This window comes from Triticum aestivum, chromosome 2D (assembly GCF_018294505.1).
Source record: "Triticum aestivum cultivar Chinese Spring chromosome 2D, IWGSC CS RefSeq v2.1, whole genome shotgun sequence".
Classification (NCBI taxonomy): domain Eukaryota; kingdom Viridiplantae; phylum Streptophyta; class Magnoliopsida; order Poales; family Poaceae; genus Triticum; species Triticum aestivum.
The window spans coordinates 518,470,649-518,493,940 of NC_057799.1; the positions used below are offsets into that span (position 1 = coordinate 518,470,649).

The 23,292-nt window shown below is 46.0% G+C and overlaps 1 protein-coding gene across 1 annotated transcript; it reads left to right on the forward strand.

Moving 5' to 3' along the window:
* Positions 1-18,366: 18,366 nt before the first annotated feature.
* Positions 18,367-21,633, forward strand: LOC123054167 (protein RKD5). Its single transcript, XM_044477875.1, has 5 exons — positions 18,367-18,855; positions 18,949-19,225; positions 19,318-19,523; positions 20,746-20,969; positions 21,132-21,633. The coding sequence occupies exons 1-5, from the start codon at positions 18,783-18,785 to the stop codon at positions 21,402-21,404; spliced, it is 1,053 nt and encodes a 350-aa protein (XP_044333810.1). The 5' UTR covers positions 18,367-18,782; the 3' UTR covers positions 21,405-21,633.
* The last annotated feature ends 1,659 nt before the right edge of the window (positions 21,634-23,292 follow it).

Genomic DNA, 23,292 nt, shown 5'->3' on the forward strand with positions numbered 1-23,292 from the left:
ACTTCATTATCATGAACATAGTCAAAAGGTCTTTGCAAATTATGTCATAGCTTGCGCTTTAGTTCTACTGTTTAAGATATGTTCCTAGAGAAAATTTAGTTGAAAGTTGGTAGTAGCAATTATGCGGACTGGGTCCGTAAACTGAGGATTGTCCTCATTGCTGCACAGAAGGCTTATGTCCTTAATGCACCGCTCGGTGTGCTGAACCTCAGCGTCGTCTGTAGATGTTGCGAAACATCTGACATACACGTTTTGATGACTACGTCATAGTTCAGTGCGTAATGCTAACGGTTTAGAATTGTGGCACCAAAGACAGTTTTTGAAACGTCGCAGAACATATGAGATGTTCCGAAGACTGAAATTGGGATTTCGGACTAGTGCCCACGTCAAGAGGTATGAGACCTCTGACAAGTTTCTTAAACCTGCAAACTAAGGGAGAAAAGCTCAATCGTTGAGCATGTGCTCAAATTGTCTGAGTACTACAATCGCTTGAATCGAGTGGGAGTTAATCTCCCAGATGAGATAGTGATGGTTCTCCATAGTAACTGCCACCAAGCTAGTAGACCTTCGTGATGAACTATAACATATCAGGGATAGTTATGATGATCCTTGAGCTATTCGCGATGTTTGACACCGCGAAAGTAGAAATCAAGAAGGAGCATCAATTGTTGATGGTTAGTAAAACCACTAGTTTAAGAAGGGCAAGGGCAAAAGGGATACTTCATGAAACAGCAAGTCGTTTGCTGCTCTAGTGAAGAATCCCAAGGTTGAAACCAAACCCGAGACTAAGTGCTTCTGTAATGAGGGGAACGGTCACTGAAGCAGTACTACCCTAGATACTTGGTAGATGAGAAGGCAGGCAAGGTCGACAGAAGTATATTGGATATACATTATATGAATGTGTACTTTACTAGTACTCCTAGCAGCACCAGGGTATTAGATACCGGTTCGGTTGCTAAGTGTTAGTAACTCGAAATGAAAGCTGCGGAATAAACGGAGACTAGCTAAAGGTGAGATGACGATATGTGTTGGAAGTGTTTCCAAGGTTGATGTGATCAAAGCATCGCATGCTCCCTCTACTATCGAGATTTGGTGTTTGCGTTGAGCATGATTGGATTATGTTTATCGCAATACGGTTATTCATTTAAGGAGAATAATGGTTACTCTGTTTGTTTGAATAATACCTTCAATGGTCTTGCACCTAAAATGAATCTCGATCGTGGTGATACACATGTTCGTGCCAAAAGATATAAAATAGTAATGATAGTACCACATACTTGTGGCACTGCAATTTGAGTCATATTGGTATAGAACGCATGAAGAAGCTCCATGTAGATGGATCTTTGGACTCACTCGTTTTTGAAAAGATTGAGACATGTGAACCATGTCTATTGGTATATATGCATGAAGAAACTTCATGCAGATGGATCGTTTGTACTCACTTGATTTTGAATCACTTGAGACATGCAAATCATACCACATGGGCAAGATGACTGAAAGGCCTCGTTTTCAATAAGATGGAACAAGAGAGCAATTTATTGGAAGTAATACATTTTGATGTATGCAGTCCAATGAATGCTGAGGCATGCAGTGGATATCGTTATGTTCTTACTTCACAGATGATTTGAGTAGATACTGAGTGTATTTACTTGATGAAACACAAGTCTGAATTATTGAAAGGTTCAAGTAATTTCAGAGTGAAGTTGAAGATCGTCGTGACAAGAGGATAAAATGTCTGTGATATGATCATAGAGATGAGTATCTGAGTTATGAGTTTGGCACACAATTAAGACATTGTGGAAAGTGTTTCACAATTAATACCGCCTGGAACACCACAGTGTGATGGTGTGTCCGAACATCATAACTGCACCCTATTGGATATGGTGCATACCATGATGTCTCTTATCAAATTACCACTACCGTTTATGGGTTAGGCATTAGAGACAACCGCATTCACTTTAAATAGGGCATCACGCAATTCCGTTGAGACGACACCGTTTAGAGAAACCTAAGTTGTCGTTTCTTAAAAGTTTGGGGCTGCGATGCTTATGTGAAAAAGTTTCAGGCTGATAAGCTCGAACCCAAAGCGGATAAATGCATCTTCATAGAATACCCAAAACAGTTGGGCATACCTCCTATTTCAGATCTGGAAGCAAAAGTAATTGCTTCTAGAAACAGGTCCTTTCTCGAGGAAAAGTTTCTCTCGAAAGAATTGAGTGGGAGGATGGTGGAGACTTGATAAGGTTATTGAACCGACACTTCAACTAGTGTGTAGCAGGGCACAGGAAGTTGTTCCTGTGGCACCTACACCAATTGAAGTGGAAGCTTATGATAGTGATCATGAAACTTCGGATCAAGTCACTGCCAAACCTCGTAGGACGACGAGGATGCGTACTATTTCAGAGTAGTGCGTGATCCTGTCTTGGAAGTCATGTTGCTAGACAACAATGAACCTACGAGCTATGGAGAAGCGATGGTGGGCCCATATTCCGACAGATGGTTAGAAGCCATGAAATCCGAGATAAATGGATCTTCAAGAAGAAGACGGACATGGACGGTAATGTTACCGTCTATGAAGCTCGACTTGTGGAAAAGAGTATTTTCACAAGTTCAAGGAGTTGACTACGATGAGATTTTCTCATCCGTAGCGATGCTTAAGTCCGTCGGAATCATGTTAGCATTAGCTGCATTTATGAAATCTGGCAGATGGATGTCAAAACAAGTTTCCTTACCAGTTTTCGTAAGGAAAGGTTGTATGTGATACAATCAGAAAGGGTTTTGTCGATCCTAAGGATGCTAAAAGGTATGCTAGCTCCAGCGATCCTTCCATGGACTAGAGCAAGCATCTCGGAGTCAGAATATACGCTTTGATGGAGTGATCAAAGTTTTTGGGTTCATACAAAGTTTGTTAGAAACTTGTATTTACAATAAAGTGAGTGGGAGCGCTGCAACATTTCTGATAAGTATATGTGAATGACATATTGTTGATCCGAAATGATGTAAAATTTTTGGAAAGCATAAAGGGTTGTTTGAAAGGAGTTTTTCAAAGGAAGACCTGGATAAAGCTGCTTACATATTGGGCATCAAGATCCATAGAGATAGATCAAGACGCCCGATGATACTTTCAAAGAACGCACACCTTGACATGATTTTGAAAGAGTTCAAAATAGATCAGCAAAGAAGGAGTTCTTGGCTGTGTTACAAGGTGTGAGTATTGAGTAAGACTCAAGACCTGACCACAGCAGAAGAGAGAGAAAGGACGAAAGTCGCCCCCTATGCTTCAGACGTAGGCTCTACAGTATGCTATGTTGTGTACCGCACATGAAGCGTGCCTTGCCATGAGTTGGTCAAGGGGTACAATAGTGATCCAGGAATGGATCACATGACAGCGGTCAAACTTATCCTTAGTATCTAGTGGACTAAGGATTTTCTCGATTATGGAGGTGAAAAGGAGTTCGTCGTAAAGGGTTACGTCGATGCGAACTTTGACACTAATCTGGATGACTCTGAGTAGTAAACCGGATTCGTATAGTAGAGCAATGATTTGAAATGGCTCCAAATAGCGCGTGGTAGCATCCACAAGATGACATAGATATTCGTAAAGCACACACGGTTCTGAAAGGTTCAGACCCGTTGACTAATAACCTCTCTCACAAGCATAACATGATCAAATCAGAACTCATTGAGTGTTAATCATGTTGGAAATATGCCCTAGAGGCAATAATAAATGGTTATTATTATATTTCTTTGTTCATGGTAATTGTCTATTATTCATGCTATAATTGTATTGTCCGGAAATCGTAATACATGTGTGAATACATAGACCACAAAGTGTCCCTAGTAAGCCTCTAGTTGACTAGCTCGTTGATCAACAGATAGTCATGGTTTCCTGACTATGGACATTGGATGTCATTGATAACGGGATCACATCATTAGGAGAATGATGTGATGGACAAGACCCAATCCTAAGCATAGCATAAAAGATCGTGTAGTTTCGTTTGCTAGAGCTTTTCCAATGTCAAGTATCTTTTCCTTAGACCATGAGATCGTGCAACTCCCGGATACCGTAGGAGTGCTTTGGGTGTGCCAAACGTCACAACGTAACTGGGTGACTATAAAGGTGCACTACGGGTATCTCCGAAAGTGTCTGTTGGGTTGGCACGGATCGAGACTGGGATTTGTCACTCCGTGTGACGGAGAGGTATCTCTGGGCCCACTCGGTAATGCATCATCATAATGAGCTCAATGTGACTAAGGCGTTAGTCACGGGATCATGCATTGCGGTACGAGTAAAGAGACTTGCCGGTAACGAGATTGAACAAGGTATTGGGATACCGACGATCGAATCTCGGGCAAGTAACATACCGATTGACAAAGGGAATTGCATACGGATTGATTGAATCCTCGACACCGTGGTTCATCCGATGAGATCATCGTGGAACATGTGGGAGCCAACATGGGTATCCAGATCCCGCTGTTGGTTATTGACCAGAGAGGCGTCTCGGTCATGTCTGCATGTCTCCCGAACCCGTAGGGTCTACGCACTTAAGGTTCAGTGACGCTAGGGTTGTAGAGATATATGTATGCGGAAACCCGAAAGTTGTTCGGAGTCCCGGATGAGATCCCGGACGTCACGAGAGGTTCCGGAATGGTCCGGAGGTGAAGAATTATATATAGGAAGTCCAGTTTCGGCCACCGGGAAAGTTTCGGGGGTTACCGGTATTGTACCTGGTCCCGGGGGTCCACCGGGTGGGGCCACCTATCCCGGAGGGCCCCGTGGGCTGAAAGTGGAAGGGAACCAGCCCTTAGTTGGCTGGGGCGCCCCCCTTGGGCCTCCCCCCATGCGCCTAGGGTTGGGAACCCTAGGGGGGGAGTTCCCCCTTGCCTTGGGGGGCAAGGCAACCCCTTACCCCCTTGTGGCCGCCCCCCCCCCCTTGAGATCCCATCTCTTGGGGCCGGTGCCCCCCCAGGGGGCCTATATAAAGGGGGGGAGGGAGGGCAGCACACAACAGCCTTGGGCGCCTCCCTCCTCCCCTGCAACACCTCTCTCTCGCGCGCAGAAGCTCGGCGAAGCCCTGCCTGAGAACCGCTACATCCACCACCACGCCGTCGTGCTGTTGGATCTCCATCAACCTCTCCTTCCCCTTGCTGGATCAAGAAGGAGGAGACGTCGCTGCACCGTACGTGTGTTGAACGCGGAGGTGCCGTCCGTTCGGCACTCGGTCATCGGTGATTTGGATCACGGCGAGTACGACTCCGTCATCCACGTTCATTGGAACGCTTCCGCTCGCGATCTACAAGGGTATGTAGATGCACTACCTTCCCCTCATTGCTAGTATACTCCATAGATGCATCTTGGTGAACGTAGGACAATTTTAAAATTATGCTACGATTCCCAACAGTGGCATCATGAGCCAGGTCTATGCGTAGTTACTATGCACGAGTAGAACACAAAGAAGTTGTGGGCGTTGAGTTTGCCAATTCTTCTTGCCGCTACTAGTCGTTTCTTTTTTCGGCGGCATTGTAGGATGAAGCGGCCCGGACCGACCTTACACTTACGCTTACGTGAGACAGGTTCCACCGACTGACATGCACTAGTTGCATAAGGTGGCTAGCGGGTGTCTGTCTCTCCTACTTTAGTCGGAACGGATTCGATGAAAAGGGTCCTTATGAAGGGTAAATAGAAATTGGCAAATCACGTTGTGGTCATACGTAGGTAAGAAAACGTTCTTGCTAGAAACCTACAAACCACGTAAAAAAACTTGCAACAACAATTAGAGGACGTCTAACTTGTTTTTGCAGCAAGTGCTATGTGATGTGATATGGCCAGAAGATGTGATGAATGATATATGTGATGTATGAGATTGATCATATTCTTGTAATAGGAATCACGACTTGCATGTCGATGAGTATGACAACCGGCAGGAGCCATAGGAGTTGTCTTTATTATTTTGCATGACCTGCGTGTCATTGAATAACGCCATGTAATTTACTTTACTTTGTTGCTAAACGCGTTAGCCATACAAGTAGAAGTAATCGTTGGCGTGACGACTTCATGAAGACACAATGATGGAGATCATGATGATGGAGATCATGGTGTCATGCCGGTGACAAAGATGATCATGGTGCCCCGAAGATGGAGATCAAAGGAGCATGATGATATTGGCCATATCATGTCACTATTTGATTGCATGTGATGTTTATCATGTTTTTGCATCTTATTTGCTTAGAACGACGATAGCAAGTAGGATGATACCTTATAATAATTTCAAGAAAGTGTTCACCCTAACTGTGCACTGTTGCGAAGGTTCGTTGTTTCGAAGCACCACGTGATGATCGGGTGTGATAGATTCTAACGTTCGAATACAACGGGTGTTGACGAGCCTAGCATGTACAGACATGGCCTCGGAACACACGCAATACACTTAGGTTGACTTGACGAGCCTAGCATGTACAGACATGGCCTCGGAACACGGAGGACCGAAAGGTCGAGCATGAGTCGTATAGAAGATACGATCAACATGGAGATGTTCACCGATCTTGACTAGTCCGTCTCACGTGATGATCGGACACGGCCTAGTTGACTCGGATCATGTTTCACTTAGATAACTAGAGGGATGTCTATCTGAGTGGGAGTTCATTAAATAATTTGATTATATGAACTTAATTATCATGAACTTAGTCTAAAATCTTTACACTATGTATTGTAGATCAAATGGCCCATGTTGTCCTCAATTTCAATGCGTTCCTAGAGAAAACCAAGCTGAAAGATGATGGCAGCAACTATACGGACTGGGTCCGGAACCTGAGGCTCATCCTCATAGTAGCCAAGAAAGATTATGTCTTAGAAGCACCGCTAGGTGAAGCACCAATCCCTGAGAACCAAGACGTTATGAGCAGCGTGCTGATGATTACTCCCTCGTTCAGTGCGGCATGCTTTACAGCTTAGAACCGGGTCTCCAAAAGCGTTTTGAGAAACATGGAGCATATGAGATGTTCGAGGAGCTGAAACTGGTTTTTCAAGCTCATGCCCGGGTCGAGAGATATGAAGTCTCCGACAAGTTCTTCAGCTGTAAAATGGAGGAGAACAGTTCTGTTAGTGAGCACATACTCAGAATGTCTGGGTTGCACAACCGCTTGTCTCAGCTGGGAGTTAATCTCCCGGATGACGCGGTCATTGACAGAATCCTCCAGTCGCTTCCACCAAGCTACAAGAGCTTTGTGATGAACTACAATATGCAGGGGATGGAAAAGACCATTCCCGAGGTATATTGAATGCTGAAATCAGCGGAAGGGGAGATCAGAAAAGAACATCAAGTGTTGATGGTGAATAAAACCACTAAGTTCAAGAAGGGCAAGGGTAAGAAGAACTTCAAGAAGGACGGCAAGGGAGTTGCCGCGCCCGGTAAACCAGTTACCGGGAAGAAGTCAAAGAATGGACCCAAGCCCGAGACTGAGTGCTTTTATTGCAAGGGAAGTGGTCACTGGAAGCGGAACTGCCCCAAATATTTAGCGGACAAGAAGAAGGCCGGCAACACCCAAGGTATATGTGATATACAAGTAATTGATGTGTACCTTACCAGTACTCGTAGTAGCTCCTGGGTATTTGATACCGGTGCGGTTGCTCATATTTGTAACTCAAAGCAGGAACTACGGAATAAACGGAGACTGGCAAAGGACGAGGTGACGATGCGCGTCGGGAATGGTTCCAAGGTCGATGTGATCGCCGTCGGCACGCTACCTCTGCATCTACCCACGGGATTAGTTTTAAACCTCAATAATTGTTATTTAGTGCCAGCTTTGAGCATGAACATTGTATCTGGATCTCGTTTAATTCGAGATGGCTACTCATTTAAATCTGAGAATAATGGTTGTTCTATTTATTTGAGAGATATGTTTTATGGTCATGCCCCGCTGGTCAATGGTTTATTTTTGATGAATCTCGAACGTGATGTTACACATGTTCATAGTGTGAATACCAAAAGATGTAAAGTTGATAACGATAGTCCCACATACTTGTGGCACTGCCGCCTTGGTCACATTGGTGTCAAGCGCATGAAGAAGCTCCATGCAGATGGACTTTTGGAGTCTCTTGATTACGAATCATTTGACACGTGCAAACCATGCCTCATGGGTAAGATGACCAAGACTCCGTTCTCCGGAACAATGGAGCGAGCAACCAACTTATTGGAAATCATACATACCGATGTGTGCGGTCCAATGAGTGTTGAGGCTCGCGGAGGATATCGTTATGTTCTCACTCTCACTGATGATTTAAGTAGATATGGGTATGTCTCCTAATGAAACACAAGTCTGAAACCTTTGAAAAGTTCAAGGAATTTCAGAGTGAAGTCGAGAATCAACGTGACAGGAAAATAAAATTCTTACAATCAGATCGTGGTGGAGAATATTTAAGTCACGAATTTGGTACACACTTAAGGAAATGTGGAATAGTTTCACAACTCACGCCGCCTGGAACACCTCGGAGAAATGGTGTGTCCGAACGTCGTAATCGCACTCTATTGGATATGGTGCGATCTATGATGTCTCTTACCGATTTACCGCTCTCATTTTGGGGCTATGCTTTAGAGACTGCCGCATTCACTTTGAATAGGGCACCGTCTAAATCCGTTGAGACGACACCGTATGAATTATGGTTTGGGAAGAAACCTAAGCTGTCGTTTCTAAAAGTTTGGGGATGCGATGCTTATGTCAAGAAACTTCAACCTGAAAAGCTCGAACCCAAATCGGAAAAATGCGTCTTCATAGGATACCCTAAGGAAACTATTGGGTATACCTTCTACCTCAGATCCGAAGGCAAGATCTTCGTTGCCAAGAACGGGTCCTTTCTAGAGAAGGAGTTTCTCTCGAAAGAATTGAGTGGGAGGAAAGTGGAACTTGATGAGGTGATAGTCACCCCTTCCGAACCGGAAAGTAGCGCAGCGCGGGAAAATGTTCCTGTGGTGCCTACACCGACTGGGGAGGAAGTTAATGATGATGATCATGAAGCTTCAGATCAAGTTACTGAACTTCGTAGGTCCACAAGGACACGTTCCGCACCAGAGTGGTACGGCAACCCTGTCCTGGAAATCATGTTGTTAGACAACGGTGAACCTTCGAACTATGAAGAAGCGATGGCGGGCCCGGATTCCGACAAATGGCTAGAAGCCATGAAATCCGAGATAGAATCCATGTATGAAAACAAAGTATGGACTTTGACTGACTTGCCCGATGAGCGGCGAGCCATAGAAAACAAATGGATCTTTAAGAAGAAGACGGACGCAGATGGTAATGTGACCATCTACAAAGCTCGACTTGTCGCTAAGGGTTATCGACAAGTTCAAGGGGTTGACTACGATGAGACTTTCTCACCCGTAGCGAAGCTGAAGTCCGTCCGAATCATGTTAGCAATTGCCGCATACTATGATTATGAGATATGGCAGATGGACGTCAAAACGGCATTCCTTAACGGCTTCCTTAAGGAAGAGTTGTATATGATGCAGCCGGAAGGTTTTGTCGATCCTAAGAATGCTAACAAAGTATGCAAGCTCCAACGCTCAATCTATGGGCTGGTGCAAGCATCTCGGAGTTGGAACATTCGCTTTGATGAGATGATCAAAGCGTTTGGGTTTACACAGACTTATGGAGAAGCCTGTGTTTACAAGAAAGTGAGTGGGAGCTCTGTAGCATTTCTCATATTATATGTGGATGACATACTATTGATGGGAAATGATATAGAATTCTTGGAAAGTATAAAGGCCTATTTGAATAAGTGTTTTTCAATGAAGGACCTTGGAGAAGCTGCTTATATATTAGGCATCAAGATCTATAGAGATAGATCAAGACGCCTCATTGGTCTTTCACAAAGTACATACCTTGACAAGATATTGAAGAAGTTCAATATGGATCAGTCCAAGAAGGGGTTCTTGCCTGTATTGCAAGGTGTGCAATTGAGCACGGCTCAATGCCCGACCACGGCAGAAGATATAGAAGAGATGAGTGTCATCCCCTATGCCTCGGCCATAGGGTCTATTATGTATGCCATGCTGTGTACCAGACCTGATGTAAACCTTGCCGTAAGTTTGGTAGGAAGGTACCAAAGTAATCCCGGCAAGGAACACTGGACAGCGGTCAAGAATATCCTGAAGTACCTGAAGAGGACTAAGGATATGTTTCTCGTTTATGGAGGTGACGAAGAGCTCGTCGTAAAGGGTTACGTCGACGCTAGCTTCGACACAGATCTGGATGACTCGAAGTCACAGACCGGATACGTGTATATTTTGAATGGAGGAGCAGTAAGCTGGTGCAGTTGCAAGCAAAGCGTCGTGGCGGGATCTACATGTGAAGCGGAGTACATGGCAGCCTCGGAGGCAGCACAGGAAGCAGTCTGGATGAAGGAGTTCATTACCGACCTAGGGGTGATTCCCAATGCGTCGGGCCCGATGACTCTCTTCTGTGACAACACTGGAGCTATTGCCCTTGCGAAGGAGCCCAGGTTTCACAGGAAGACCAGGCATATCAAGCGTCGCTTCAACTCCATTCGTGAAAGTGTTCAAAATGGAGACATAGATATTTGTAAAGTACACACGGACCTGAATGTAGCAGATCCGTTGACTAAACCTCTCCCTAGGGCAAAACATGATCAACACCAGGACGCAATGGGTGTTCGATTCATCACAATGTAACTAGATTATTGACTCTAGTGCAAGTGGGAGACTGTTGGAAATATGCCCTAGAGGCAATAATAAATGGTTATTATTATATTTCTTTGTTCATGGTAATTGTCTATTATTCATGCTATAATTGTATTGTCCGGAAATCGTAATACATGTGTGAATACATAGACCACAACGTGTCCCTAGTAAGCCTCTAGTTGACTAGCTCGTTGATCAACAGATAGTCATGGTTTCCTGACTATGGACATTGGATGTCGTTGATAACAGGATCACATCATTAGGAGAATGATGTGATGGACAAGACCCAATCCTAAGCATAGCATAAAAGATCGTGTAGTTTGTTTGCTAGAGCTTTTCCAATGTCAAGTATCTTTTCCTTAGACCATGAGATCGTACAACTCCCGGATACCGTAGGAGTGCTTTGGGTGTGCCAAACGTCACAACGTAACTGGGTGACTATAAAGGTGCACTACGGGTATCTCCGAAAGTGTCTGTTGGGTTGGCACGGATCGAGACTGGGATTTGTCACTCCGTGTGACGGAGAGGTATCTCTGGGCCCACTCGGTAATGCATCATCATAATGAGCTCAATGTGACTAAGGCGTTAGTCACGGGATCATGCATTGCGGTACGAGTAAAGAGACTTGCCGGTAACGAGATTGAACAAGGTATTGGGATACCGACGATCGAATCTCGGGCAAGTAACATACCGATTGACAAAGGGAATTGCATACGGGATTGATTGAATCCTCGACATCATGGTTCATCCGATGAGATCATCGTGGAACATGTGGGAGCCAACATGGGTATCCAGATCCCGCTGTTGATTATTGACCGGAGAGGCGTCTCGGTCATGTCTGCATGTCTCCCGAACCCGTAGGGTCTACACACTTAAGGTTCGGTGACGCTAGGGTTGTAGAGATATGTGTATGCGGAAACCCGAAAGTTGTTCGGAGTCCCGGATGAGATCCCGGACGTCACGAGGAGTTCCGGAATGGTCCGGAGGTGAAGAATTATATATAGGAAGTCAAGTTTCGGCCACCGGGAAAGTTTCGGGGGTTACCGGTATTGTACCGGGACCACCGGAAGGGTCCCGGGGGTCCACCGGGTGGGGCCACCTATCCCGGAGGGCCCCATGGGCTGAAAGTGGAAGGGAACCAGCCCTTAGTGGGCTGGGGCGCCCCCTTGGGCCTCCCCCCATGCGCCTAGGGTTGGGAACCCTAGGGGGAGTTCCCCCTTGCCTTGGGGGGCAAGGCAACCCCTTCCCCCCTTGTGGCCGCCGCCCCCCCCTTGAGATCCCATCTCTTGGGGCCGGCGCCCCCCCCCAGGGGTCCTATATAAAGGGGGGAGGGAGGGCAGCACACAACAGCCTTGGGCGCCTCCCTCCTCCCCTGCAACACCTCTCTCTCTCGCGCAGAAGCTCGGCGAAGCCCTGCCTGAGAACCGCTACATCCACCACCACGCCGTCGTGCTGTTGGATCTCCATCAACCTCTCCTTCCCCTTGCTGGATCAAGAAGGAGGAGACGTCGCTGCACCGTACGTGTGTTGAACGCGGAGGTGCCGTCCGTTCGGCACTCGGTCATCGGTGATTTGGATCACGGCGAGTACGACTCCGTCATCCATGTTCATTTGAACGCTTCCGCTCGCGATCTACAAGGGTATGTAGATGCACTCCCTTCCCCTTGTTGCTAGTATACTCCATAGATGCATCTTGGTGAACGTAGGAAAATTTTAAAATTATGCTACGATTCCCAACAAATCACATAGTGATGTGAACTAGATTGTTGACTCTAGTAAACTCTTTAGATGTTGGACACATGGTGATGTGACCAGTGAGTGTTAATCACATGGTGATGTGAACTAGATTATTGACTCTAGTGCAAGTGGGAGACTGTTGGAAATATGCCCTAGAGGCAATAATAAATAGGTTATTGTTACATTTCCTTGTTCATGATAATCGTTTATTATCCATGCTAGAATTGTATTGATAGGAAACTCAGATGCATGTGTGGATACATAGACAACACCATGTCCCTAGTAAGCCTCTAGGAGACTAGCTCGTTGATCAATAGATGGTTACGGTTTCCTGACCATGGACATTGGATGTCGTTGATAACGGGATCACATCATTAGGAGAATGATGTGATGGACAAGACCCAATCCTAAGCCTAGCACAGATCGTGTAGTTCGTTTGCTCAGAGCTTTTCTAATGTCAAGTATCATTTCCTTAGACCATGAGATTGTGCAACTCCCGGATACCGTAGGAATGCTTTGGGTGTACCAAACATCACAACGTAACTGGGTGGCTATAAAGGTACACTACAGGTATCTCCGAAAGTTTCTGTTGGGTTGGCACGAATCGAGACTGGGATTTGTCACTCCGTGTAAACGGAGAGGTATCTCTGGGCCCACTCGGTAGGACATCATCATAATGTGCACAATGTGACCAAGGAGTTGATCACGGGATGATGTGAGTTACGGAACGAGTAAAGAGACTTGCCGGTAACGAGATTGAACAAGGTATAGGGATACCGACGATCGAATCTCGGGCAAGTAACATACCGATAGACAAAGGGAATTGTATACGGGATTGATTGAATCCTCAACATCGTGGTTCATCCGATGAGATCATTGTGGAACATGTGGGAGCCAACATGGGTATCCAGATCCCGCTGTTGGTTATTGACCGGAGAACGTCTCGGTCATGTCTGCATGGTTCCCGAACCCGTAGGGTCTACACACTTAAGGTTCGGTGACGCTAGGGTTGTAGAGATATTAGTATGCGGTAACCCGAAAGTTGTTCGGAGTCCCGGATGAGATCCCGGACGTCACGAGGAGTTCCGGAATGGTCCGGAGGTAAAGATTTATATATGGGAAGTCTTATTTTGGTCGCCGGAAAAGTTTTGCACTTTATCAGTATTGTACCGGGAGTGCCGAAAGGGGTCCGGGGGTCCACCAAGGGGGTCCACCAGCCCCGGGGGGCCACATGGGCTGTAGGGGGTGCGCCTTGTCCCATATGGGCCAAGGGAACCAGCCCCAAGAGGCCCATGCACCAAGAGATAAGATAAATGGAGAGTCCTAAAGGGGGAAGGCACCTCCGAGGTGCCTTGGGGAGGAAGGACTCCTCCCTGGCCGCACCCTTCCTTGGAGGAAGGGCCAAGGCTGCGCCCCCCCCTCTCCCTTGGCCCTATATATAGTGGGGGGAGGGAGAGCAGCAATAGCTAAGCCCTGGCGCCTCCCTCTCCCTCCCGTGACACATCTCCCTCCTCCCGCAGCGCTTGGCGAAGCCCTGTTGGAATCCCGCTACTTCCACCACCACGCCGTCGTGCTGCTGGATCTCCATCAACCTCTCCTCCCCCCTTGCTGGATCAAGAAGGAGGAGACGTCGCTACTCCGTACGTGTGTTGAACGCGGAGGTGCCGTCCGTTCGGCGCTAGGATCATCGGTGATTTGGATCACGACGAGTACGACTCCATCAACCCCGTTCTCTTGAACGCTTCCGCTCGCGATCTACAAGGGTATGTAGATGCACTCCCCTTCCCCTCGTTGCTAGATTACTCCATAGATTGATCTTGGTGATGCGTAGAAAATTTTGAATTTCTGCTACGTTCCCCAACATAAGACCTATCACTAGAGATGGGATTGGAAGGCGAAAAGAGTATATGATGTGGCCTTTTTGGTCAATTTTCCTTCTGTTGTCAGAATAAGTGAAGCTGATGTTTATGATTGGGTGCCTTTGAAAGGAGGAAATGTCATTATTGATGTTAATTTGTGGAATGATGACTCTTTTGATGTTGGCAAGTTATCTACGATTGGGTTTACTCAAGAGGTGGATACCTTGCATAATGAGGAGTCTAGCAGAGACTCAAAAGAGCTAAAACTAGTAATGATGGAGTGGTGTCCGGCCACATTTGTGCAAGGGATGCTGACTTAAAAGAATAGGATGAGGCTGATCTTCTTTTGTACCAATCAAAAAACTATTGATGTCAAAAATACTAAGAAGAATCCTATGTCTAACTCTGTTTCTGTAAATGGAGGTGAAAATTCAGGTAATGTGGATGGTGAAAAATTCCAGATCTCTGATGAGATCCAGAAGGAGAAGGTTCCCATCTATGAGCTTGGGGGCTAAGCTGGGAATTTAACTAGATGTAAATCAAATAGAGATGGTCAGCAAACGAGGGGACAGCAATAAAACTGAGGAGATCAGGGGAAAAGGTTTAGTGGCAGGATTGCATCCCAAAGCCAAGATGATATACCTATTATAGACAGGGCCATGTCATTGGCATGATCCAAGAACTTGGGCTGCTCTAAAGGTATGCATTCTGATGTTACTGCTTTGCAATCTGACAATGTTAATCTGTTTGATATGGTTGGCTAGTTTAATTGGGGTTGATTTGGGGGGTTCTCTTGATATGGTATACTTTAATATTGATCCAATTAAGTCCCATGAGAAGGCTAGGATGGAGTTATTTTTGGCTAGTAGAGAGAGAAATCTAATACTCAGGTTCTAAATTCTGATGATGTCGACTCTATTCTACTAGAGTTATTACACATGAGTAGAGAGAGAGAGAGAGAGAGAGAGATGATGATGATACTGACCCAATGAAGAATTTCCACATAGACAAGTTTGGTTTTAGAGGGGGTGGAGTGAATGCAAACAACTCTCACTGTGAGGCTGTTGCAGTTAAAACTATGTTGAGAAGGAAGAGGACAAATAAATCCTAGTGATCAATTTCTTTTTTATAAGTAATAATGCTAAGCGGGCTTGTTTGGAATTCTAGGGGGACTACAGATGTTGAGAAAAGAAAATTTATTAAGGAACAAACTTATTTGAATAGTCTGGATTTTGTGGGCATACAAGAAACCATGAAACAACAATTTTAACCACTAGAGTTATCTGTTTTAAGTGGTCAAGACAACTTTGATTGGACTTTTCTACCTCCCAAAGGTAGATATGGTGGTATTTTGGTGGGAATTAATAACAATACTCTGGTTAAGGATAATCATGAACTAGGGGAATACCATGTTAAGTTGAGTGTTAAAAATGTTGTAGATGACTTTTGTTGGGGTCTGGTAATTATTTATTGTGATGCTCAACCAAATGGTAAACCAACTTTTTTGGTTGAGCTGCTGCATTTGCTAAAAAAAACTCCAATAGACCTTTATTAATTGCTGGTGACTTTAACATGGCGGAAAAATCTAGTGATAAAAATAAGCCTGGAGGTTATAATAATGCAGTGTTCTTTTCAATTTAATAATCTTGTTAGGGGAAATGATGGAATTACCTTTAGTTGGTGGAAAGTACACCTGGTCTAATAATCATGAGAACCTCACTTATGCATTATTGGACAAGGTTTTGATTTCTCCATCATGGGAGAGGAAATTCCATCTAGTTCATGCCAATGCTCTGACTAGGGAGTTGTCTGACCACACTACTCTCCTCATATCATCAGGGAAACTTACAAAAAAAATATGTTTTCAAATTTGAAAAGTTTTGGTTTCAGGGGCCTGCCTTGGATGATGTGTTGAGGAAAGTTTGGTATAAACATTACCCTGATTCTTCCTTAATAGAGAAATGGCAGGTTAGAGCTAGAGCTCTTAGGAAGGTTCAAAAAGGATGCAACTGGATGTTGAAGTTGTCTATAGGAGACAAAAAAGAATCTTATTGAGGAAATTGATATGTTGAATAAATTAGAAGAGATTAGTTGTTTAAATTCTATCGATAGACCTCATAAACAGAACTGCAAAGGGATTTGAGAATTATTCTTAAATAAGAAGGAATAAAGTGGCTGCAAAGATCATCTCATGAAAAGGAATTTTTTGAAGGAGATGCAAATTCCAAATACTACCATGGTAAGGCAAATAACAGGTAAAATCCACGTCCTCGCTTCACTTGTGGTTATTCCTTCGCTGCACTTTTACTTGCTTTGCATGTTTGTTAGCTTGCTATCTAGTTTTTTGCCTAGCATACCTTGTTTTGTTCTTCCTTGCCATATAGGTTGTACTCACCAAGTTGCATATCTAGAGAATCTACTTTATCTGCATTACCTAAATTGGAAGATAAGCTTAAAATTTACAGTCTCCTATTCACCCCCTCTAGTCAACCTCTTAATCCTTTCAGGCCAGACATAGTTGTGGCCCCACCGCTCATCGCACATGGTGATAATCCTACAGCACCTTGAGGTTGGGGGAGTCGGCGAGGGGCGCGTCCACACCATGGCGATTGATTGTAATCGCAAGGGACACGAGCGAGCCCGTGGAGGATGCAGTGGGAGCGGCACGCCCACTGCGTGTCAACGGTTGTGTGTTTGCCTATTAAGGTAGGTCGGTGAAGGTGTGATCCGCCAGTTCTTTCTGAAGTAATTCAAGAGAGCACATCGTGTCCAATTCTGAAGGGCGCTGCACTCTCATGACTCCTCGTATGTCCACACATAGTTGATGCCGAAATTGGGTGCACGCAAGAAGATTAAAATGATTCCTAATCAAATCCAGCCAAGTTTTTCGCACATGTTGCAACAAAATATAAGCAGAGCAAGAAAAATCTCGGGGAATCCATAAGCATCCACAACACTTCCTGAATAGCAAACATCTAAAATTACTACTCGCAAAGAGTCCGCCATAGATGTAGATTTCCCCAAGTATTGATGAAAAGCAATAGAGGATGTGCCTGCCTAATTCCGGCAAGTAACCTACTCGTGTGCGTGAAGGATGAAAGAATATCAGTTGAGGGTCAGGGGACGAACTAACCTTTGGCCAGGAGCAGCATCGATGTAGGCGAGGACAGCAACGCCACCCCCTAGTAGATGTGCAACGTCTTGATCCATAGACCCGTGGGGAGCCATGGGCACGTCGTCGCCGATGCTGAGAGAGTCTCAACGGTGGGGGTGTGACGACATCAACCCTCACCTCCTCACCTGATGAAGTTGTTGTCGACGTCAAGCGGCTTTATTGGAGCGTGGCCGCCACCATGCGGAGGTCCGCCACACACTTCTTGAGATTGAGGCATCATGCTACCAAGTCATCGATCTTGGAGGACCGATCTTGATGAGATTCGTGTTGGAACACTGATTGGTGTGGATCTCGTCGAGGGATGTGTTGAGCTTCTCGAGGTACTCCTTGAACGAGTGTTCCATGGCTTTGATCTGGTTGTGGACTTGGCGAAGATGATGAGCCTAGACGACGTGACCCAGTGAAGGGTGGTGTGTGATTTTCTGATACCAAATGTTAAGATACAGTTGTAGTTTCTCCATAGAAGGATCTTACTCACGGATGGTTTGGGGAGTCTTAATCGCAAGAAAGAACACATGGCATTGATAAAATAAAATATAGGTAGTAGGTGCCAAAGCCGTTATCCGCTACACGCCCTCCTTTCCCTGTGGTAAGGTATAAGCGACAACGGTAGGTGAGCTGGCGACGCAACCCGCTTGGGCCCTTATTTTTTTCTCTCCAATGTAAGGCACCACTAATGAGCCTCATCAAAGAAAAGAAAATAAAAACTTCGGTACACATGCATCTCTATTTTTCGCTTCAACTTTTCAGCTTTTTGCATCGGATCACTCTTTTCTTTCTAAGCACCGGCCTCACGCTGAGAGCAAGCATTGGAGAAGCAGTACAGGAGGCCGTTGAGAGGGCGACACAGAGGGCCCTCTTTTCACACACCGGCAATCCTTCCTGGACTTGGTTGTCGCGTGGCAGCAACAACACGGGGGAGCTGATCAACGTGAAGGAAGGAAGGCCTCGGTGGTGCCCGCTGGCACCGTGAATTCCACTGGAAACGGCGATGCACGGAAAGGAGCGCGCATGACAACAGGGATAACGCTGGAATCCACGCCGCTGCAGCTCCAGAAACGGAAGCCTTTTATGCGCCGTGGCTGGCTGCATCTGGAGGAGAGCGCGCACTGCAAGCTTCCAAACATGAATTCGATCGAGCCGGACGAACGCCCAACTACAATCGTTGTTTGAATCGTAGCGGCAGGGCAGCCCACCTTCCTCCCTGTCGCCGCCCGCTTCATTCACCCCGCCGGCGCGAGCCGCCCCCCTCCAATTTCCCACCCAACCAATCTCGGCTCTTCCCCCCTCCCCCGCCCCGGAGGCCAGATTGGTTCCATGGACGCCGCCGCCGCCGCCGCCGTCACCACCCTCTCCGCGCTCGCCGTCTTCGCCAGCACGCTCCACCAAGGTCGCCCCCTCGATCGTCTTCCTCCCGCTCCAACCCCTCGCGTCGCACGGCGTTTTTGTGTGTGACGTACGGCTTTTTTTTTCTCCTTCGCAGGTGCCGTGCGGAGCGTGCACGGGTACAGGGTCGTCGCGATGGGAGGGAGGTGCGCGTGGGACCGGTGGGTGGAGCGGGAGTTCGCCTTCTCCCCCACCTCCTGCCGCGAGGTCCCGCTCCCCGCCGCCGCGCCGCGGATACTCCCGGTCGAGTGGCGCGGCCGCCCGGCGTACCGCGAGGGCCAGGTGTTTGGCACCTGGCGCTGCGTCCTGGCCTTCGACTCCATCGCCGCCGTGCCGCTGCCGCCCACGCCTCCCCCGATGCTCTGCCCCTTCCGGTAGTAGTACATCCGATTCTTCCCGTGACAACTCGCTGGCTGATTGCGAATTGAGGGCTGACAGCGTCGTTTCTTTTCTGTCTTGTCATCAGGAACCCGGGGCTGGTGTGCGTGCCTTCGCTGTACAACGACCTGTACATGGTGTATCAGTTTCAGAAATTTCAACAGGTCCCGGAGCTCGTCAAACGTGATTCGGATGAGAAATCGACCCGTTTGGATGCAGAGGATAAAACTTGTGATGTTGAAGTTAAAGAAGAGTCAGGGTCTGATTCTGATGAGGATCCCCAATCTGGTGAAGGTGATTGCGTCTCCTCCATATTCTCATCTGCAAAATCTAACAAATGTAAATGAGATGCTGTCACTAGTGTTGTTCTCACTGTCGTTAGTGTGAGGTGGATGTTGAATCAGGGGTTTGGGTGTGCGGCCAAGGCAAACTGAGAGACTGGTCTTTACATACTGACAAAGGAGAATGAGTTGGTTGGACTGGGAGAGGGGATTCAGGGATATGAACTATGTTGAAGACTAATGCATTCTAGTGTCCACACCTAGCATGACAATGGCTAGCTACCTACTTCCCTTCCTAAATAAATATAAATAACAATGGGGCGTCTGCTAACTGATAAGTACTATTACAGTACGTGGATAGACCACATGTTCAGAAAAAAAGGAAAAAGATACCAGTTTCATGAATCATCAGGATAACAGTTCTTCAGGACAGATACATTTGATAAGATAGTCATAGCTAATCTTATTAAGTTCATGGTAATGCAATATACAAGTTGATTCTTTTATATGGGATATTTCTAAAACAGTAATTTTACTTATTTTTTCATATAATATTGAACTAAGTTTATGTAAATGGGAACATGTATTTCAAACTTCTCGCAACTATTCAAAAAGACTTTTCATCACTATTTTCAAGTGTAAAACGTGAAAAAAGGACTAGAGCGGGCTTAAGAATTCCAAAGCATATAAATTATTTGTGTCAAGTATGAAACCTTACCTTTTGTTTCTAGAAGGTTCAAACCACAGGAACCTTGTTTGCAACTTAGTCTAAATATCCTTCTGGTACCGAATAAGCAGCTAAAAATGAGGCGAAGTAAGTGCAAAATGAAACTTTTCATTTGTGATCTTATTTTTATGGCAATGGCTGATGTTATGCAGAATTGGGAATCATATTTTAGCTATTAGATTGACTCATGTCATCTGAATAACTGTAATTAAAAATGATTCAAGGAATGACTTACAGTTGCTTCTCATAGAACTTCTGGCCTGTCTATTCTCTGTTGCTTGGCGCTCTCCCTGCCAGGAACTTAAATAGTACTACCTCTGTAAATTAGTATAAGAACGTCTTATATTAGTTTACAGAGGGAGTATATATGGACAATTTCAGTAATTTTAGAAGTACCGTACCTTCTGAAGTCCTATTCTGCCTGTGTTGTTTCATTTGTCTTCATCGCCATGATGCTTTTCATTTCGTCTTCAGTATGCTGATCCCAATCTACATATGTCGGATGCAGAACTTCCAGCACATGTTGCGAGACGCCGGAGAGCCAAGAAGCAGCACATAGCTAGCATCACTCTAGCTGACATAGCCCCGTACTTCCATCTTCCAATCAGAGAAGCATCCAGGGCTCTGAAGATCGGAGTCAGCATACTGAAGCAGAAATGCAGGCAATACGGGATACCCCGCTGGCCTCACAGGAAGATCAAGTCCCTCGATTCACTGATTGGTGATCTGGAGGTAAATCTGGCAGCACCCTCTGCCCTTCTCCACCTGATCAATGATTCCGGTTTCGCAAACATAGCTGGGCAACATTTGGCCGTAGTCTGCAGCAGTGGATCATGTAGTGCCGACCTGCTGACACCAACACAACACATTCTTTTTTTGTGTCCATTGTTACAGTTTGTGATGGACGACACAGATGGAGATGTTGTGCAGAAGGAGACTAGCAGGCAGAGGGAGAAGGAGAGGGAGAAGGAGAAGGAGAAGGAGAAGGAGAAGGAGAAGGAGAAGCAGGAGGCGATCCAAGCGCTGGCTAAGCGGAAGCGGTTGCTGGAGAGCGAGAAGGAGATCATCCAGCAGAAGCCTGCCCTGGACCTGATGGCTGAAACCAAGCTGTTCAGGGAGGACGTTTTCAAGAGGAGATACAGAGCTAAAAGATTGCCCGGTCACTGATTGCTTTTGCTTTCCTTTCCGAGGCTTGACTCTCATGTCATGTGTAAGTGTAACTATAGTGCTCATTCTTTGGACAGCAAGGAGCTGGTTTTTTGATAGGAGTAGCAACATATATTACTTACCAAAGATGGTCAAAGCTATCTACCGCCAGTGTCTCGAGCTGTGCTTAGCCCGGCATCACTGCTAGGCGTTGCTTGGTGTTGTTTCGGTAATTAATAATACAGTACTCCCTCGGTCCCAAAATGTAGGACGTTTTTTGACATTATAATAGTGTAAAAAAAGTCTTATATTTGACACTATAATAGTATAAAAAACATCTTACATTTTGAGACGGAGGGAGTAGTACAATACTACTAGATGATTACTGGTGCTTGTGTTGCCGTTCGGGCAGAGTGAACTAACTGGAATTCAGTCTGAAAATTGAGGATAAAGGAACTCCACTGTCAAAGTTCAGATTTACACACGAAAAGGTCTTATAAATTTTGCAGTTGGAAGTTCCAGGCAGCCGCGGTGAGAAGCCCCCATCATGTTCAGACTGGCGTGGCTAGCTCGAAAGCCCACCTGTGGAAGTTATCGTGTGCCTGCCTAGACCACCGTAAGTTCACGGGAAAACTCTGACCAGTTAACACCTCAGGGTTTTGAGAAGATTCGCCGTTCGCTACTTTTAGTGTTGGGTCGAAACTGAAGGAGTAATCCGCTCACCTGTTAATTTCCTAACGGAAGTACATTTGTTCATCAAGATCCAAGTATGAAGCACTCGAGTATGTAAATCAATTTCAGTTTCAGGTGTGTTCTTCGGAGCATTAGAACACGGCTGAAACCGAAACTGCAAGACGCACTCCAACACTGCAGCAGTTTTTACCCACATGTTGTGTGTGTGTGTGTGTGTGGGGGGGGGGGGGGGGGGGGGGGGTTAACATTTTTTTTTAGGGAAGGGGGGTTTAAACTTTTAACCCGCAGATATTTTTTGTAGGCGATTTAACCCATAGATACGGCCAGTCTTACGGGGCAGCCGTTTTAACCCGCAGATGCATCTGGCCCAGGGATGGGCCCATTAAGCAACAGCTCGAATGGGGTTCCGAGTGTTAGACCGTTGTCTTCTCATCAGAGAGAGAGAGAGAGAGTCTTGGACCGTTGGACGCGTCCGCTTCCATGGACGACACACTAAAAAAAGGCTGGCGAGTTAATTCCCCTCTAAACCGGGAAGCACGACACTACACGAGGCACCGCAAGTCCACCCATTCAGATCGACTCGCTCACAGTCACGGTAGGTGCCGGTGCGGCACGGAGACTTCTGATCGGGTCAGCGAGGAGGACGCAAGCGCATGCATCACAGACGGCAGTACATATCTCACCCGTCGATCCACTCAAGTGTACTCTAGATCGGACCATCGGGGCATGCATGAATCATGAACTTAACGGGGTAATTGCTTCCTTTTATGCATGCACAAAAATGTAAAGGATTACCCTGCAAGTCAGCCAATCACCTCCCCGGCCTTCAGATCAAACGCAAGTCAACGTCCAGCATTACCCTGCAATACCTCTTTTTTTGTTATTATCAGAAGAAACATACCAAGACATCTATAGTACGTAGATTGTATGGAGCAAATTGTTTTTCACTTTAGCTATATGTAAGTTACCTGAAAATTGGATTAGGGTCCGTCGATTTTTCTGACCGTTGATTGCTGCTTCAAGATCTGCGCTTCCATTTTTTTTTGTGTGTTGTGTCTGATTTGGCTGGAAATTCAGGTAGCCACTAGTTAACGAGCGCTTCTTCGGGAGCCTTGCAACGATCAGTGCCACTTGACGCGCTCTCAGCCATTCGCCACGTGTCGAGCTCTGGGTGCTCCCTTCGGATTTTTTTCCCGCACGCGTTTTCGTCTATGTA